The sequence below is a fragment of the Crassostrea angulata genome, chromosome 7 (genome assembly GCF_025612915.1).
Source record: "Crassostrea angulata isolate pt1a10 chromosome 7, ASM2561291v2, whole genome shotgun sequence".
In the NCBI taxonomy this organism is placed as follows: domain Eukaryota; kingdom Metazoa; phylum Mollusca; class Bivalvia; order Ostreida; family Ostreidae; genus Magallana; species Magallana angulata.
Genome location: NC_069117.1, coordinates 45,557,444 through 45,576,467, shown reverse-complemented (window position 1 = coordinate 45,576,467; position 19,024 = coordinate 45,557,444). Strand labels below are relative to the sequence as shown.

Genomic DNA, 19,024 nt, shown 5'->3' with positions numbered 1-19,024 from the left:
TAAACATTTCCCATTATAAATCTCAGTAAGAAATTTGTTTTCGTTCCTGTAAACGTTTATGAGTGAAAAGGGATAATTTGTCAATGAAAATATCTTGGATATTTTCCAGTTCATCGATTTCAACTGCACCTCTTTCACAGGTATTTGTATTTTTATTAAAAAATCACCAAAAAGTGATGGAAGCAATAACTTGGGACAGACTATAGTATGTTAGATAGACAAAATAACCGAGTTTGACAGCCTCATGGTTATTCGTGCAGTCCGAGAATTTTTCTATAGAAACTGACAGGACTGAAATCTACAAGATCCAGTTCCAACTAGTTTATCGATCGGTTGAAACCTTCACTAACCTAAGAAAAATCACGGATTGCATGACGAAATAATCAAGATAATGTCACTCAAGACGACCGGGATGTTTCTTTTATATAACGTATTGATGTGCATTTACTTATACAAAAAACGTTTTCTTTTGTCATTAATGCGGGATATGAGGTTGGCGACATTGCAGAAAAAATACATAACCATACGTTAGCGTTTTCTGCAATGATTGCTATATTTATAACCCGCGTGAATCATCAAAGCATTTTATTGTTTATATTTACATCTATCATTTAACAAATTAATAAATGGGTTGTAAAATGTAAGTAAAATTCACTAAATTACTCTTATTTTACATGTATGTACATCAGTACGTTAGCTAAAAGAAACAGTCAAATCGTTTCCTATAGGAATTTGAACCTCTTCATCTTGATTATTTCGTGCAGTCCGTGATGTTTTTTTTAAGTTCGCTGTAGGTTTTGACCAATCGATAAACGGGGCATGTAGATTTCAGTCTTGCTGTTCGTATAGAGCTATGATAAATTAAGTTTCCGTAAGAAAGGGAATCATGCTCGGTAGATGTAATTATGACAATTTATAGTTACTTTTACTTACTCGTTGCGATATATCTATTAATTTGTTTAGGAATGATGTAAATGGAAATGCTTTCTATGATGATTCATACGGGTTGTGAAGGTAACGATCATTGCAGAACAAATCTTTACAACGTTGCATCTTTTGAAATGGATGATATAATCACAATTTTTTTTTTCGACAGACCATATTGCATTTAATTTTAAAAAACGAGTTTCGGATTTATGCAATTCTTCAATGCAGGTATATCAGCGATTTAAGGACAGACACTAATTTATTTTATTTTCCAGTTTAACTTAAAAAACGCATATAAGATCTACCTATAGTGTCGACACCATGAAAATCAAACACATATTCAGTATTACATCGTGAAATGATATATATACATTGTATTCATTTACAATCTCTCTCTCTCTCTCTCTCTCTCTCTCTCTCTCTCTCTCTCTCTCTCTCTCTCTCTCTCTCTCTCTCTCTCTCTCTCTCTCTCTCTCTCTCTCTGTTAGTCAAGCACTTTCATTATTTGCCATTTCATCGAAATTCAAAGTCACTTATTATTTTAAATCCTTAGTTTAATATTATCAATGCACTTCCCTTTCTTAAACGGGTAATTGATATCTTTGATCAATACCTTCAGGTGTTATATGTTGTATCTGCTAATCTGCTGCTATACCGGACACGGAAGTGTCGATTGCCGGAGGCCAGTGTCCGAAGTCAGGTTACACTCGGGACACAGATATATCTTGGTTATACAAAAAATATCTTTATAACTATACGGAATACTTTTTTTGTTTTTAAAAATGACAAAATCTCAAGGCATGTTGCATCTTGTCCTCGTTTTACTTTTGCAAAGTTCAGCAGTATTTTGCAATGACCAAGAAGACATAAGCTACAAAATCATTAATCCTCCTCATTCCGGGTGTGAACAAGAAGTCAAAGATGGAGACAACATTCAAGTGAATTTCATAGGAACTCTAAAAGACGGAACCGAATTCGTTAACACGTAAGCTTTATAATAATCATTACTTAAATTAATCATCATCAACAGTATTTCTTTCTGAGTCTCCAAATAACACTTAATATTATAATGATGTAATTTTTTATTTATTTTACCCGACAGATACGCGGATGATTTGCCATATTATTTCGTGGTTGGGTCCAAAAAGGTTCCGAAGGGTTTGTCCCAGGGAACGCTGGGAATGTGTCCCGGAGAAATCCGTGAAGTTAACATTCCTTCCCATCTCGGATTTGGTGACGAGGAAAAAGGTAAAAAAAAAAATTTGAAGAGCTAAACAGGGCTCACTGACTTTTGGACGATTGTATCGGTTATATAATATTATGTGCAATGGATGCGAAAAGGGATAGAATTGGTTGTTTCATTACGGATTTAACATTAACAAGTCTAGAGAACAATAATTTTCAACAATAAAAAATGAATTAAAAAATAAACTGTCATTGACATATATGAATACATATTTGAGTAGCATCGATGATTTTTAAAACGAACCGGTCATTTGACATATATAGAATGCGCACGCATGGTTTAGTAGCTTGTCAGATACCAAATACATGTACCAACAAACCGTATTCTGACTCTTACCCAAATTGTATCTTTCAGATAACATTCCACGTGGGTCGCGGCTTGTGTATGAGATAGAGCTGATAGATTTTTTAGAAGTTAAAATCGACTTCTTTGATACTTTGGATGTTGACAAAAATGAACAACTTAATCTAGAAGAGGTAATGTAATTTATTCAATTCTAAATTCTCACCAACAGTTATTTTGGGCATCACTTCCAATTTGCTATTCTTTAAATACGATTTGAGCATATTTGGTAATTTATTGATTTTTTTTTTTAGGTAGAACAATATTTTTCCCTGCCTGAGGTGAGCGATGTTTTCGGCGATGTTACGTCGAGCGAGAGTAGCTTAAACTTCCTTACACAAACACTCATGAACCTAGGAGATGAAAATGGCGATGATCTTATCAGCCGTGAAGAGTTCTACATCCTTCAAGATTTCAAAAACCAACAGCAGAAGGAAAAAGAATCTATGATGGAATTTAGAGAGGACCTATGATGCTTTACTTTGACTTTCATGTTTATTAATATGTATTGTAATATGAAATATGGTTATTAAAAAATAAATCATAAATCAAACTTTTGTTATGTCTTGAGCACTGCTTTAAAGCCCTAAAGATCATTCAGGTTTAGAAAAATAATCTTGGCTGAAATTCTATGTTCGTAATAGTTTTAATTTATTTGGTATTTTTTAAATCAACATAATACATTTATGTATTAAGAAACTTTCGATAATATATGATTTTTCATATGATCAGTGTTTAGTTTCTATGGAAAACATCATTTTTATACATGTATTTCACACAAAAACAAGCGTTGCCTCTAATGAAGAAATAATTGGTAAACGATAGAGAAACAAGACTTATAAGGTTACCATTTGCCAAATTTCATCAACACATAAACTTTTGTTTCACAATTAGGGAAAAATTGCATCATATCCAAGAGCCTTGCATTTCTCGTTCGAAGCGTTAAACAAAAATAGAGCCCATCAATCTACCGTGGTTATAAAATCTGTAATTCCAAATTTTCTTTCACTGTGCTCAATCAACATTTATATATAAAGATTTGCAAGTACTATCTTGATATAAAAAAGAAAACCAATGTTGGTATACATCTTTTTTGATTAAAAAAATGTCAGAATGAGTGTATATACATTGTGGAATCATTAGAGTTCGTGGTGGTTCAATTTTCCCGGTATTCGTAGGTAACCATTTTGCAAAATTTCCGATGAGATACTGCGCGTTAGTGGTAAATATGTCAGCAGAACATTGCAGCCTATAGAACAGTTTGTCTTATTATTACTTGCATAAGTTATCGCTAATTGTAATTTATTTTATTACATATATTACACAGAGGAACAGCCATGCCTTCCGTAGATACCGAGGTTACCATGGTTACTATAGCTACTTGACAGTTTTTTTTGTTCTGTTGATGCTGAATTTGAAAGGATTAGAACCATTTTAACAAGAGCTTGGACTTTGGGTAGTTGTGTCAAACAGCAATGTGACGTAGGCCTGTCTATTTCATTGTCAGTCACTCAGCCATGGAAAATCCATTTGAAATCAACAAGATCTGTATGGCTTTTGAGCCAAGACTACGCAGTTGGTGCATATATTTTGCTCGAAATCGCGTCATTTCAACTTGTTTTGACGCACGAATTAGATAGCCACGTCCTACTGAAAGTCCAAGGTCTTGTTAAAATGATTCTATTTCATTATCAATTAAAACTTAAGCCTCGTTGATAGCATTTATTTAACTGTACGGACTTGCACAAGCTGACATCAGGTTACTAAGTAAATGAAATAACCACGGTAATCTTCATATTTAGAAGATAATGTTGTTCCTTCTGTGTAACTTGCTGATGGATAGATGAAGAAAAATTCAAAGACAATAGAACATAGACATGGAAATGTTTCATACGAGCTATTTCTTGAAAAATAGTGGGGAAAATACAATGAGTGTTCATACATTACTTTGATCACTGAAAATGAATTGTTTTTACATGTATGTTGATATGCTTGCATTTAAAAATTGTAACGAGCAATTGGGTTTATGGAGTTATGAATGCAACTTGTGGTTACAATGTATTATAGAGCGTTTTTAGAACGTATAAAATTCATTACAGAAGGATGCTTGCAAAGTAATATTTAAAGTTCTTTTGATGATGTTAAATGATCTTCCTTAATATTCCTATGTTGAACTTTGCACCTCTTCTGACTCATTTTACTCATTTTAAAAAGCAATACGATGTATTAAAATTGTACGTCGTCAAAGATTGTTCCCTATATCGTTCTATGTCTATAATTTTAAGTCCAGAGTCACGATTTCTGTGAATTGAATTCAAGCCGTAACAAAGCAAAAACATCTAGCAACACCTCTACCCATAGAATTTGGTACATTGCTTCTTTCGATGTTTGCAAAGTGAATAAGCAATGAAACAGGTTTGAGTTGCCCATAATTCATAATTTTATTAGCATTTCTAATTAAAGTGGTGCCATTGAGAAAATTGTATGCAAGAACTTCAAGTACACAAATATGTAAACTGATTTTATTGTTGGGGGGGGGGGGGGCATTATGAATAGGATGCTTTCTGTTAGTTTATCAAAACAGCAATTAATTTTATTTGATACATAAATATTTGAATTTGCCTAATTGATCTGCGCATATCGTTTTCCTTAGATAATCATGTGCACCCTCCGTATACCTTAAATCCTTAGCGTGTTTGGTTGAAGAAAAAAACCTGACTTAAACCTTTATAGCTTTCCGAAGCAGTAAATTAAGAATACGGAGAAACTACTATAAATTTTGGTTTAATTGTCAGTAGCTTAGTAACTATTAAAAGGACCGGTTCCATTTTAAGACGAATGGAAAAAAATGTCTGAGATTAAGGCGAAAGTTGATTTAACTGTCTCAGCAAATTTCATGGGCGCGATGTGCACCAATATACAATGTACATTCAGTATACCTAATCATAAGACAAGAAAATGTATACAACAGCTGTGGTTAAAATACATGTATTTGAATTTTCGTCGTTTCTTGTTACATATACTAATATATTTTGAATGTAAACGTATTTGCATAGGCTAAACAACACCGTAAAATTCGAAAATAACCACTGGGTCCACACTGGCATAGCTTAAGTTCACCAAATACCGGGGTCCTTTGACTTTTCATTTATCATGCCTCATCTATACTGTCCTAAAAGGAACAAAGTATTGTAAGCCATAAGGAAGTACATAATCTAACTTGTCCAGGTAGGTTGTGGGGTTATGGAAATTAGAACGTTGTTATACCCTCGTAACCAAAAGTAACATCTTGCCCCGCAGGCATCTAGATATAGTCTACGTGTCTTGCTCAGGGCTCTTGCTCTACTGCAAAAGGACAATCCATCAATTCCAAAGTCTTCCTTTTTCACTGAATACCCTAGACATATAAAGTTTAGTTCTCTAGACAGACAAATTATTATCTATTATGTCTCTGACCAAATATACCACCCTTTTTGTCGGCCTCTGCTTTGCGGTGGTTCTCGTCTCCTGTGAGGAGGGTGCCTCGCCAAAGAAGGTGGACATCTACACGATAGTTCCTCCACCAGGGGATTGCGAGAAGAAAGCCAAAGAAGGGAATGTCGTTCAAGTTCATTTTAAAGGAACATTAGAAAATGGCACCGAATTTTTTAACAGGTGAGTCAAACTCGTTTGTTGATTTCATAGTCTTACTATTTGGAGAAAAGTTGCTAAGTAAGCGTTACTCCGATTGCACGAAAACTATGAACCCTGGTCGGCACTAAACAACTTTCAATTTTTACAGCTATGAGGGTGAACCAATTTTTTTCACGTTGGGAACAAAACAAGTTATCAAGGGCCTGGAACAGGGTGTAGAGGAAATGTGTGCGGGTGAGAAAAGACGGCTTACGGTTCCATCAGCCCTGGCCTACGGATCCAAAGGCATCGGTATGTTTGATCTCTCTCTCTCTCTCTCTCTCTCTCTCTCTCTCTCTCTCTCTCTCTCTCTCTCTCTCTCTCTCTCTCTCTCTCTCTCTCTGAGCGACATTTTTTCTTCTTTTTTCAAAAAATAATATTGTATGCTGGATACATTTTAACTTTACATGTATGTTATAGTATTGGAATTGAAACTTTCATTTAATATTCGTATTTCAAGATGCTGTACCAGGAGGAGCGACCGTAATTCTTGAAGTAGAAATGCTCGCTGTAAAAGACCAGTTTGATATCCTTGACCAGTTCCATAGAATGGACACCAACAAGGACGGGGCTCTTGACGCCATGGAGGTAAAAAAAAAAAATAACATTCTTATGTTTATAAGATACCGTTGGGATATTTAAAATGACAATATACTTGTATAAAAATGATTCTGAACCGCTTTGTCTTTGGTTTATGACAGATTGTGGAAGTTGTCAATGGAGAACAGTTCAAGAAACTGATGCCAATGGCAATGGATGACAATATGAAGGACATGATGATCCAAACTATGTTCACAATGGCAGACAAGAACCGAGACGGTCACCTTGACCCCTCAGAATTCACAAAGCTGTCCAAGATGGGGGAGAAGGCTATGAAGAAGAATAAGCCGAAGTCTGATGAACTTTAAGAGTTATATTGTATTTTTATATTATTGTTATGTGTATAATAAATTATTTAACTAGTTTTAATTGTTTTGTTGTAAATGAGGGGTTTTTTTTATCATATTGGAAAAAATCCGGAATATGATACAGAATAGATGTAATTTTGCAGCCTTTTTATTGTTTTTAATGAGAGGAGTTGATCTGCATTTCGTACAATTTTTCTGGTACTTGAAGCTATTATCGTTCCGTTGGAACTCCGTTTTTGGAAATGAGATTGAATTAAAACCACGGTCACATTACAATTTTATTCTTTTTTGTCGGAGAACATTAGTACATAGGCGGTGGAACAAATAGCATGTTGCTTGTTGTATTATCTCTTGCGTCTGCAACAATGCATTTATAAAGCACTTTACTGTTGGTGATCATTTTTTTTTAAATTCCCCGACTGTCGCATCTGTTCTGGTTAAGTTTTAAAAATACAGTCATAAATAATTTGTCACGAAATATAATTGTGCCTGAAATCAAAATTATAACATTTATATTCTGGGGAGCACGATTTGTGTATATTTTTTAAAACATCAGTGTGCGTCGCGGGCAAAATTTGCATTACAATAAGTTTTTTAAAGTAAATTCTGGTTAAAATGAGACTGTAATCATATTAATTTGTGAAATGCAAAATGTCGCATGTACTTCATTAATAGTTGTTGCATTTCAAAAGAACCAAGCCGATCACACGAGGAAGATACATAATCAATAATGCCAAATTAATGCAATTGCAGGGAGAGAACTCGTACTTACTAAGAAATATGATTTTTCTTCAATGAATTATAGAGATTGATGTAGTTCTACAGTCCATCATCAAGATAAGGTTCAGCAGGCAAGAGCCAGCTGGTAACAAAGTGAAAATTAAAACTGGTGAGGTGTACTCAAAATTCTCTTAACAAGCAAAAATCAACAAAACCACCACTCACCCGCCCCCGATTAAAGAAAAAAAATGTACTTTACCTCCCCACACCCCCAAAACAAGGTACCCAAGGTCCTAAACGGTCACATGAGTATTCTGCAACCCTGTTAAGGATCTACAGAATGGCAATGGAAAGATGTATAGAAAACTAATTGGCAAGGGGGCGGCTAATAAAATGACACAATTTTTTAAAATCAAAAACTCAAATTGAATATTCTCTTGTATATACAGTGTAAATTACAAATTATTTGCCATATGAGTATTGTAGCCCCCCCCCCCCCAAAAAAAAACAAAAAACAACAAAAACAAAAACATTTCCACTATGTTTTAACAATTTCAGCAAGTCCTTTTACTCATTTTTATGATATGCACTTAGTTTATGCTAGATGCCTATTATCTGACAGGATTATCCTTTTTTTTTTTGCTGAAAGAATATTAGCTTAATGACCATTGACCCCCCCCCCCCCCCCCTTTACAAAAAAACCAAAATCAGTACCCCTGACCAAGTTCATTAATGTTACAAAACTAGAAGAGACCTCTTTGTTCTTAATTTGTCTTCTTTATGTCAGTAGTGGAGAAGATGATTTTTAATTAAAGAATTAATACACTTTATTACTAGTACAGCCTAGCATTAATACAAGAAACCCTTACCCATGGATTTCACAATTGTTGGCACAGGCTGCATTCCGATTATTTACCCATGTACACTGCAGTATGATTGCTAGATGGCTATATAGTTGCAGAGGACATTTTGAAAGAAATTATGCATTTTTATTGCATGTATGACCAACAGAGTTTAACCCTTACACCAGAGCCCCTGACCCTGGGTCCATAAATTCCACAATTTTGGTAGAGGCTCCCTTGCTTTTCACAACGATGTGCTTAGTTTTATCTGTTGATTGTCCAGTTGAATATTTTTTGAAATTGCACTAATATTTACCAAACTTTAATCTGCAGTAGCATCCAGATTAATTGAGATCATAGTCTGTAAATTAAAGGGGCATGGTCACGATTTTAGTCAAAGCTTATTTTTCTGATTTTAATTTTTACAATGTTTTAGTAAGGTATCTTTAATTCTTTGCACTGTAAAGATTTTGTTTACATTTTAAATGTTAAAGTAAAGATTCCAGTTTTAGACCGAAAATGAACATGTTAAACGTTAGGAACAGCTTATTTATGCTTAAAATGAATAAAAAAATTTGACAAATCTGCTTGAAAAAAGATTTTTTTAATGGTATATTGAACCTATGTAAACAAAACCTGGGCATGAGACTTGTTTACATGACAAAGAATTGTGAGCCCTGTATCTTGCTTATATCTCTAAGACTGTCTCTCAAATTTCATTTTATCTTTAGAAATGCATTCCTAAAGCATTGTAAATTATAAAGACGGAAAAATAGAATTTGACCAAAATCATGACTATGGCCCTTTAAGCTAGCCGTGTACTAAACTTACAAAGATACATAAACCATGCAAGTACTGTACATATAGGTTGGGCCAGTAGATGCTTATGTCTGTGCCCCAAAAAACTTTAACCTCCTCCAATATTTTTTAACCTTTTTCAGCATCCAACTACAATGGCTCAGATCAAGCATTCAAGCCTGTCTAGTGTATCAATATCACAAAACACATCATACATCCATGTTTGGTAAAGACTGGACAAGTAATACTTGACAGTTATGGTCATCACAGGGCACCTGCTCCTAAAACATTAACCTGCTCTGAAGACTAAATTACTCCATCGTCTTCAACCTAAGACTCACTTTTAGTATCCAAGTCTGTCAAGCATATTAATATTACAAAATGAGTTATCCATCCAGGTTAAGTGAAGATAGGAACAGTAAAAATTTAGTTATAGTCATCATAGGACACCTAGCTACTCCGAAAACTTTTGCCTCCTTCAGCATTCGAGTTTTAACACTAAAATAATCTTAAGTTTGTGGTCTTTAAGTTCATATATTTCTGTTTTCTGTTAGAAAGTAACTTCTTACAAGAGTCAGCATTCCACTACTTCATGTATATATAATTATATATAGTGAAAATACTGGTATATATCTTGTTTACCTTTTAGGAGTAGGTCCCATATCAAGGTTATTTATGTTAGCTAAACTTGCTTGGATTGTGCATCTGGGGATACTCAATAACTTAATAGACATGGATGTCAAATCTGAGCCATAAAATCGAAACCAAAGATCCATATTTGAGACAAAACTCAAATAAATGACACTAAAAAAAAATTGAAATTTCTCTTTTATTGTAATTCTTATCATCATGCAAGAGTACTTTTAATAATAAAAAGTACATTTCTATCAAAATACATTTGTAATACATTTGCCAGTTTATCATTCTAATCTTACAACTTACATACCACTAAATGCCTTCATAAATAGAATAAATAATATCCTCCAAATTAATGTATATATTTTCATGATTCATGTATATGCGATATGTTTCATTATACTATGTAATTTGACCAAATGGAATGCATGATTCTTATCAAATATTGATAAAACATGTACTTTGAATAAAAAAATTAAGCAATAAAATATGCAAAAATTTTAAAAATCAATTCTCTAAACTTAAACAAAAAAAAAAAAGTTAGGATGAATTTGGTATGGAAATGGATGGGTAGGGGGATTATGACTTAAAGATAGAATTTAAGAATATCAAAGTTCATCATGTTTTGGTCCAGTGAATTCATCATGGGTTATAATCCCGTCTTTGTCAGAATCCTCCCAGTAAAAAATCCCATCCACCACTTTTTGGTGTTCTTCGCTTTTGTTATCGACGGGGAATCCGTAGGTTTGTCGTGACAAATCAACAAGGTGGGCGGAGATCTGTGGTAATAGGCCAAACAAATCTCTATCAAATACATTTTATAAACTATTTCCACAACATATTATTTCTAACCACAAGCTAAAGTATTTAAAAAAACGTGTTCTGTAAATAAAAGAAAACTACTGAATAACTGAAGCCTCCCTGCACCAATACATAGCAGTATTTTTCATTAATGATAACTTCACAACCTGAAAAATTATAAAATAAAGTGGTCCACATTTACTTAATCTTATCAATTTCAAATCAAGCTAAAACAACTTTTAAACTTCATGTTTCACATTAAAGCAGACACTATCACAATTGATTAACAAAGTTATTGAATTAATTCTAATTTTCAGAGTTCTTCATGTTTTGGGCCACTGAATTCCTCTCTTGAGATGAACCCATCATTATCTTGATCTTCTTTTTCAAAAACATTTTGGAGAAGGTCTTTGTGCTGTCCATTGTTTTTATCGACGTCATCACTTTTAAAAGCACTTTTCAATTCTTGTAAAATAAACTCAGAAACCTACAAGAGCAAAATAAAAAAACAAAACATTTAGCCAAAAAAAAATAATTATTCAGATGAGGTAGTTATTAATAAATCAATTTTTTTTTACTTTTTTTCTGACTTTACATAAAGTTCTGTTTTGAAATATTTATTTCAGAAGTTAAAATTGGAATTTTATTTCTAAATTAAATAACTTTCAATATAGTATAAATGTATTTATTTTTAATGATTGGCCTTATAAAATATCCAATAATAAATTCTCAGTGTTTTAAGCATGCGTATCATTTTAGTTCTGAACATGCCCTGAAACTAGTGACATATAATGGTGTAATTCTTTGTTAGTATTGCATGCTTCCTTACCTCTACACAAGTTTATAGCTACTGTAAAGAGTCTGATGGTCATGCATGCATGGTTAAAGTTTTTGAGTTAGTGCTAGTTAGTTGAAAATGATGCAATCTACATTAGGATGAAAAAAAAAAATGAACTGCAAGTTAACTTTTACCGATAAAGAATTATGTGCTATTCAATTAAACTATACCTGTTTATACAGTATGAGTACTCTAGTCATGTATTGTGCTTATTTTGTTTTTAAAATTTGGATTTAAAGATAATTTAGGTAAGAAGTTTTTGTGCACACAAAAAATTATCCATAACAGTGATCTAAAAAGGTAGAACCCCCCCCCCCCCAAAAGTTAAACAATAAGAAAATGATATGAAAGAATGAAAACAAATTAAGTAGCAGGCAGGATGGAGAGAATGTCTTGCAGCATGATTCTGTGTAAAGCATGAAAAGTTAGTGTGCTGTATAAGCAATCAAAACACTAAACACAACCTGTAAATAAAGCTTAAAAAGTCAAGCAAATAAAAAGCTTTACAAGCAAAATCATTTCAAAGTCAAAATCAAATGATAAATGAAACAGTAAATTTTTTTGATAAATTTGATGTTTCCAAGTTTTTTTTTAATAATTATACATTTGCTTGACTTATTAAGCAAAAGCAAAATCTCAGTAGAATGTCAGTGCAGTGCTAGAAAAACTTCAAACTGTGTCCCTACAATTCATAAAATTAGAGTTCTTCATGTTTAGGCCCGCTAAACTCGTCATGAGAAATGTGTCCGTCTTTATCTTTGTCTTCATGCTGGAAGATGTTTTCGACTACGTCGGTATGTTCCTTGGCTGAGGGGTCGATCTTTTGGCCAGACTGCTCGGTCTGTTTAACTATAAAATCTGAGATCTGCAAGACAAAGTCACATTACTGTCAAATAAGATTGATGCAATAATGGATAAAAAAAATTGGCCTGAATTGCACATTCAAATTCTTAAAATGCACAACGTGTGATCAATAAATCATTCAAATGTCAAGTTCCACTACTTCTGTATTAATGTGATAAAAAAAATTAAATCTGTTTCTTTTAATTGATGAGAATGGACATAAAAACAGCTGGCAATTCAATTTAACAAGTTACAAGTAAATGCATACAGCAAAAACACTTTTAAGCTAAAAAAAAATCATTCCACACACCAGTCCTGTACATGTATTCACTGTACTAAAATATTTTTTCATAATCTAAATGCATTGTAAACCAAACCATTTTTTATGCACACATGTAGTGCTAACAAGGGAAGGTCACTTCTCTGCAGAAAAAAATGCAAGTCATCCTTTTGTTACTCATCTATGATATCAGATTAATTCATTAAACAAGATTAGTATGGATATATGTACATGTACCAGACATGATAAGGGAAGTTAATTGACAGAGTTAATCACTTGTTATTCATCTGATTAATTTGTGAATCATTCCACCATATCCCCGCTGACCTGTGAACCACTGCTGTCAGAGCTACCTGGTATTAGTAATAATAGACGTACCTCTTCTCTTGACAGTTTGTTGTCCTCATCCGTATCAATCTTTTTGAAAATGTTCTCTGGTTTTGGTCCATCTTGAACATCTAAAAGTTCTACTTCGAAAATAAGGGTAGCCTTAGGTGGGATCTTCTCCCCTGTAAATAAATAAAATATATATCCAATTAATATATAAAATAAATTATAATAAGAAGCTAGAGTATCTGTAGTGTCTTGTCTAATTAATTCAATGCTTGATTTAATTCAGAAATTAACCCCTATTAATTATTCAGTCTTTCTTCGGAGATATTTTTAACTTATTAGTATGCACATCACACAATCTATATAGACGGTAGAGGCAGCCAAAAAAATAGCTGCTGAAGTCTGCTGAAGAATACATTATTGTTTATTCCCACTTAATAAGATACCTGAATAAAGTGAGTTTAAACCTATTTTACTGATAATCTCAATGGGTCAATGGGATTGGGCAACTGGTACACCTATCCTATTTAAGCTCTTTCATTTGTACAAAAGTCAGACAGTGAAAACCTTATACATTGCCGTAAGTACAGCATCATTCAGATATTTGACAGAATTATGAATAATTGATTCATACATGTCAGTAAGTTCCTTCACAAAATATCAATGACTAATGTACTCATTAGTAAAACCACAACTTATGCATTGATAAAAGATTCAACAAATCTAAGGCTGGTTATGTTGAACAAGTCAGGTTTGTTGTGAATATGTTTAAATAGAACCATTTTAAAAAGAGCTTGGACTTCGGATAGTTGTGTCAAACGGCAATTTGATATAGGCCTGTCTATTTCATTGCTGGCCACTCAGCCATGGCTTATTGAAATTGACAAGATTTGTCTGGCTTTTGAGCTAGGACTACGCAATCGGTGCACATTTCGCTTGAAACCAGCATCATTTTTACTTGTTTTGACCCAAGAAATAGCTAATAGTCAAGTCCTACCAAAAGTCCAAGGTCTTGTTAAAATGGATCTAATCATAGATCAAAGATAGAAGACCCACCTGCTCCTTGGTCACCATACCCCAAGTGGGATGGGATGGTCAGCTTTCTCTTTTCTCCGATACACATGTCCAGAAGCCCCTGGTCCCAGCCTTTGATAACCTGACCAATACCCAGTTGGAAGGAAAAAGGCTGACCATGATCGGCGCTGTAATGAAATCATAAATATTGATCCTCATTCACACAAAATCCTTGTATATCATATGTACAAGCCTACACTTGCCGCATTGAATAATTAATAAACTGTATATGTATTATGCTACTGTTCAAGTTTCAGTATCTATTACATTCATCATGACCATTGATTTTAAAATGAACCAGCTGGTATGCAAAGCAACAAATGTTGCAATCAAGCATCTCCAACTTAGACATGATAGCTGACAACTTTCAAAACCATCAACAAACTGTTAAAATATTAGCTGCTAACTTCCGTTTTATTGAAGAATTCAGTGATTCTACCTTGACCAACCAATCCTAGTCAAAGCTTGCCTACCTCTGGCCTAAAAGTCCCAGGCCCAGTTGGAACACAAACAGTCTACCATGATCTTCACTAATAAAATTAATATATGCACAGGTTGTAGACTTTGGTGTGCTTTAGAAATATACCTTACTGTTGTGAGTGAAAGGTTATCTAATCTATATGTGTATACATGTATGTTTAAAAATGATAAAATAAGCAAAAGTTTAAATTTGTACTTTATCCCAATAAGACCATATCATTGATGTAAGTGTAAGCTAGCTAGAACCTATATAGAGAAGATTAGGATTATACCTCTCAAACGTCTATCTTTACATGCATACGCATACGGTACTCTATTCTTTTCTCAGCCGGTCAAGCAGAAAATCTTTTGACAATAGTTTAAGGTAAAGGCGACCTAATTACAGTTAACTAATGACTTAAATTAACTAAAGTATATTTATCTTTTTATATTCAATGTATATAGCATATAAGTAATGTGCGTTCAATATCAAAACAGTAAAATTTGCTTTTTCCGCTTTTTTGGATTTACTTTAAAAACAAATTAACAGTTAATTAATCATAACCACCATATGGTGTATGCAACTCGATCTTAATTAACTTATTTATCATTAGGCCTATATGTAATTCACGTGTCTACATGCATGAACAACGATGAACATTAAGTACTACCAAAACAAGACTGCAATATGGTAGTTAACATAAGCTTATACATATGTATGTAAGCAGCAGTTAACGAGAGACGTTTCCGATTCAAGCCGAGTTTAACTTATGCTGCCAGCATGAAACATTACACGACCTGTAACAAAGTTTCCACCTGTCCACGTGCTCACCTGGAGTCAAATTTGGTTCCATCTTCTAGTGTTCCTACATAATGCATGCTAAGCATGTCCAGTCGTTTGCTTTTTCTTGTACATTTATCATCTTCTACAGTCTTCAGAACATCAATCTTCAGTTCTCCCTCATCACTAGCAACAAGGACAACGAAAAAGCAAGCGATGCACAGATACGTTAATTTCGCCATCTTGTGAATATCATAAAGGATGTGTCAGGTGTATAAACAGATATATAAAGCCAATTGTTCAACGTGGCAATTCCTAGTAGATAAGACAGTTTGACATATTCGTAGCCCGAGGGGAAATACACGTGTCGCCCTTGGGATCTGGAATCTGATTGGACTGTTATTTTAAGACAAGGGGAAATCCGGAAATGCATGCCGGCGAAGCTTTACTTCGAACCCGATCAATAAAAAAGGCTAGAAGATGAGTAACGGTGATTATGAGTCCCAAAAGTTTATATAATTTGACAATTTTTCAAAACATGCCTATTTTACATATGGAACTTAACATTTTTTAAAATTGAAAAATAATTAAAACGCCTCTTTATAAAAAAAATTAAAAAAGAAAGAAAGAAAGATATTGGTTATTTATAGTGAAATATATTCTCACCCACCGAGTACAATTCTCTCTTTCTTTTACGGAAAATTGTTGTAATCCATAACTTTATAGAAACTAAGCAGGTACGCAGCATCAGGGGGAGGGGGCAGGGGGCCTGCCCACCCCCTGGCCTCACTTTTTCTCGCAGCAAAGATTTTTCTTAAATTATAAAAAAAATGAACTAACATAGAGTCCCCCCCCCCCCCGTTTGGTGAGCATGTAACAATTGAAGTGAAACGAAGGAAATAACCAGTAAAATTGAAGTTATATATTCATGTGCAGTATGCTCTCTCTCTCTCTCTCTCTCTCTCTCTCTCTGATTCTCTCTCTCTCTCTCTCTCTCTCTCTCTCTCTCTCTCTCTCTCTCTCTCTCTCTCTCTCTCTCTCTCTCTCTCTCTCTCTCTCTCTTGAATATCATGATTTTCACGAATTTTTATTTTTGGCTTGTCCAAGAACTTTTGGATGATTCTGTCCCTTCAAATACGATGCTCCCTGCCTGCTGAGAGGACGGAAATGTACACATCCCGTTTATCGATTGATCGAACCCTTTAGCATCCTGAGAATAATCACAGACTGCACGAAATGCTCATGATGATGTCAGACTCAAATTCCCGTTTTATATGACTTGGTTATTTTTTTTTATTTAACGTACTAAAGTAGATTAACAATAATTTTGTTGATTTTATTTACTCTTTACGATCAATTTATTAATTTTATTTTATTAAAAGAAAGATGTAACTCTAAACAATAAAATGCTTTCTTTGATTATTCATGCGGGTGATATAAAGGTGGCTACCATCGCAGAAAAAAATTACATAACTTGCTCACGCGGATTGGGTTTTTTTTTTTTTGCAATGTCGCCACCTTTTAAAATATCTCGCATGAATCACCAAAGAAAGCATTTCATTGTTTTAAAAATAGATACCAAATAATTGTCAATGAATCTAAATTAACGTTCGCCAGGTCGAAATTAAAGGGGGTTATATTAATGGTGAAAACTATGTTAATTTATTTTTTTTATCAGACAGTGAACTTTTGATTTCGCCACAAAGTAAGATCTCTTGCTTGAAAGTCCTCCCAGTGAATAAAAGCAATGTTATTCTATAAATAGGGACATTCAGAAAGAAACACCATACTAGTTTGTGATAAAACAGTTCATTGAAACATTCACCAGTTCTCTAATAGCAAGCTTGAATACTCCACCAATATTGATCATTTCCAGCGGCCCATTCGTGCAAGAGGTTGCTTCACTGATAACAATTTCCTGCAGGAGTTATCTCTCTTGTCAAAGGGGCTAAAGTTGAAATCTACTATGGAATAAAATCAACATATTCAGGCATACTTCAAATAAGTTTTTGTATAAATATTTTTCGTTAAATTCGTGGTGATTCCCTACATTTTAATAATGATTTGGAAAACTTGATGTGAAAGCCTTCGTCGCATGATTCCCATGTAGCGTTAATTTAGAACTCGATCCTTGGTTTTTTGTTGTTTTTTTTTTTTTTTAGCATAGACACATATAACGATATATGTCTGAGCTTTGAGCAAACAAAATTCTTCTATTGTTTCCATGGAAGCTTTACTGAAGAAAAAAGCCATTTTTATCCCACGTTATTCTTTCCTTCTTTTTTAATGAATATGTAAAACACCGTTAAAATAATCAGTAAATTTATTCTTGTAAAAAAGATAATCACTTTAATTAATTTATTAATTAGATTTACTTTCTTTATGAATATTTTCTTTATGAATAGTTATATAAATAACGACTTTTTAGTAAGCCCTTTGTCTCCCATTAAAATGGTTTAGTTTGACCACTATGTGGCAAAAACACCAGCTATCATTGCACGTGGTACACCATTTATGTGAAGATTTACTAGCTGTTAGTGCAAATACTGACATTTATTATGAAAAAATGATAGTAGATATACTTAGTTGTGGGTTATAAAATGTTGGTTGAAATACCTGTGTACAACATAGACGAAATGAACTTTACATACAAGATTAGAGACAAAATGCCTTGAATATGTAATTTTGGGTGTCATCGCAATGTTTCTTTCTTTTAAAATGCAAAGTATGGATCTAATTTATCATATGAACTGATCAATTAAAAAAAAGACAGAATTGACAAAATTCATACTGCTTCTAGGAAAGATGAAATCAAATGTTTTTTCCACTGTATATTATCATAGAACACATTATACTAATTATAATTCCGATTTATTCATCGATGGTCCTATACTTGAAACTGTACATAATCACAAACTCTTAGGTTAGACGTGCAGAGAGTATTTTTAGTCACTATTGAATACTTGTCAAACCTGTCAAAATTTTCAGTAAACAAAATCGTGAAAGCATACGTGAGGACAATTTTGGGGACACTATTGCAAACGCGTAGATATTGGGATTGTGTTGTGTAGTGCTTTTTGCCTTGTTGTATAAAGCCAATATCCGAACACTAAATACAAGCTAGTATTCTATTTCTAAGAATAAGTTTATAGTGCCTGCATTTCAGTTAATCTCTTTGAGAGAGAGAGAGAGAGAGAGAGAGAGAGAGAGAGAGAGAGAGAGCAATGCGCTGTTTCAACGTCATTAAGTTTTTTTTTTTTTAATTTATAAAACCAAAGCAATATATTTTGTTGTGCGTTTGTTAATCTTCCATGTGTCTTAGACAACAATTTACAAAATATACAATTTTTGCGCAGAATTTCAACCGACTTGAGCACTATAAAGTGAATGGGTTTGTGCTGCGTTGAAATATGTGTCTCGTTGATGTTAATTTCATACGCACGTCACAGCTGACGGAAAGTGACCCTTTCACGGTTATAGTTCAGTTTGACAAATCGCTCTCACTCTACTGTCTCCTGCTCCAC

At 33.6% G+C, this 19,024-nt stretch overlaps 2 protein-coding genes across 4 annotated transcripts; one reads left to right on the top strand and one right to left on the bottom strand.

Annotated features, from left to right (window-relative positions):
- Window positions 1-1,616: 1,616 nt before the first annotated feature.
- Window positions 1,617-7,151, top strand: LOC128191365 (peptidyl-prolyl cis-trans isomerase FKBP9-like). The gene is made up of 8 exons (XM_052863433.1): window positions 1,617-1,912; window positions 2,030-2,175; window positions 2,528-2,649; window positions 2,770-2,985; window positions 5,940-6,169; window positions 6,297-6,439; window positions 6,648-6,775; window positions 6,889-7,151. Exons 1-8 carry the CDS (start codon window positions 1,710-1,712, stop codon window positions 7,093-7,095), a joined length of 1,395 nt encoding a protein of 464 aa, XP_052719393.1. The 5' UTR covers window positions 1,617-1,709; the 3' UTR covers window positions 7,096-7,151.
- A 3,119-nt stretch (window positions 7,152-10,270) lies between these two features.
- On the bottom strand, window positions 10,271-15,885 carry LOC128156570 (uncharacterized). Of its 3 annotated transcripts, none has more exons than XM_052818744.1 (5): window positions 15,552-15,885; window positions 14,243-14,388; window positions 13,232-13,362; window positions 12,417-12,595; window positions 10,636-11,379 (listed from the first exon to the last, which is right to left on the bottom strand). In XM_052818744.1, exons 1-4 carry the CDS (start codon window positions 15,740-15,742, stop codon window positions 12,428-12,430), a joined length of 636 nt encoding a protein of 211 aa, XP_052674704.1. In that variant the 5' UTR covers window positions 15,743-15,885; the 3' UTR covers window positions 10,636-11,379; window positions 12,417-12,427. The 3 variants fall into 3 exon arrangements, with proteins under 3 accessions (XP_052674703.1, XP_052674704.1, XP_052674705.1); XM_052818745.1 differs by having other exon boundaries at window positions 10,734-10,870; XM_052818743.1 differs by lacking the exon at window positions 12,417-12,595 and having other exon boundaries at window positions 10,271-10,870; window positions 15,552-15,882.
- Between the last annotated feature and the right edge of the window lie 3,139 nt (window positions 15,886-19,024).

What these genes read in the sequence shown, in the direction of transcription:
- LOC128191365 (XM_052863433.1), top strand. Translation starts at nt 1,710, where the DNA reads ATGACAAAATCTCAAGGCATGTTGCATCTTGTCCTCGTTTTACTTTTG. An exon ending in ATTTGGTGACGAGGAAAAAG is followed by an intron (nt 2,176 to 2,527) that starts GTAAAAAAAAAA and finishes TGTATCTTTCAG; the next exon opens with ATAACATTCCACGTGGGTCG. An exon ending in CTACGGATCCAAAGGCATCG is followed by an intron (nt 6,440 to 6,647) that starts GTATGTTTGATC and finishes TCGTATTTCAAG; the next exon opens with ATGCTGTACCAGGAGGAGCG.
- LOC128156570 (XM_052818743.1), bottom strand. Translation starts at nt 15,742, where the DNA reads ATGGCGAAATTAACGTATCTGTGCATCGCTTGCTTTTTCGTTGTCCTT. An exon ending in GGAACCAAATTTGACTCCAG is followed by an intron (nt 14,389 to 15,551) that starts GTGAGCACGTGG and finishes ATTTCATTACAG; the next exon opens with CGCCGATCATGGTCAGCCTT. An exon ending in GTATGGTGACCAAGGAGCAG is followed by an intron (nt 13,363 to 14,242) that starts GTGGGTCTTCTA and finishes ATTTATTTACAG; the next exon opens with GGGAGAAGATCCCACCTAAG.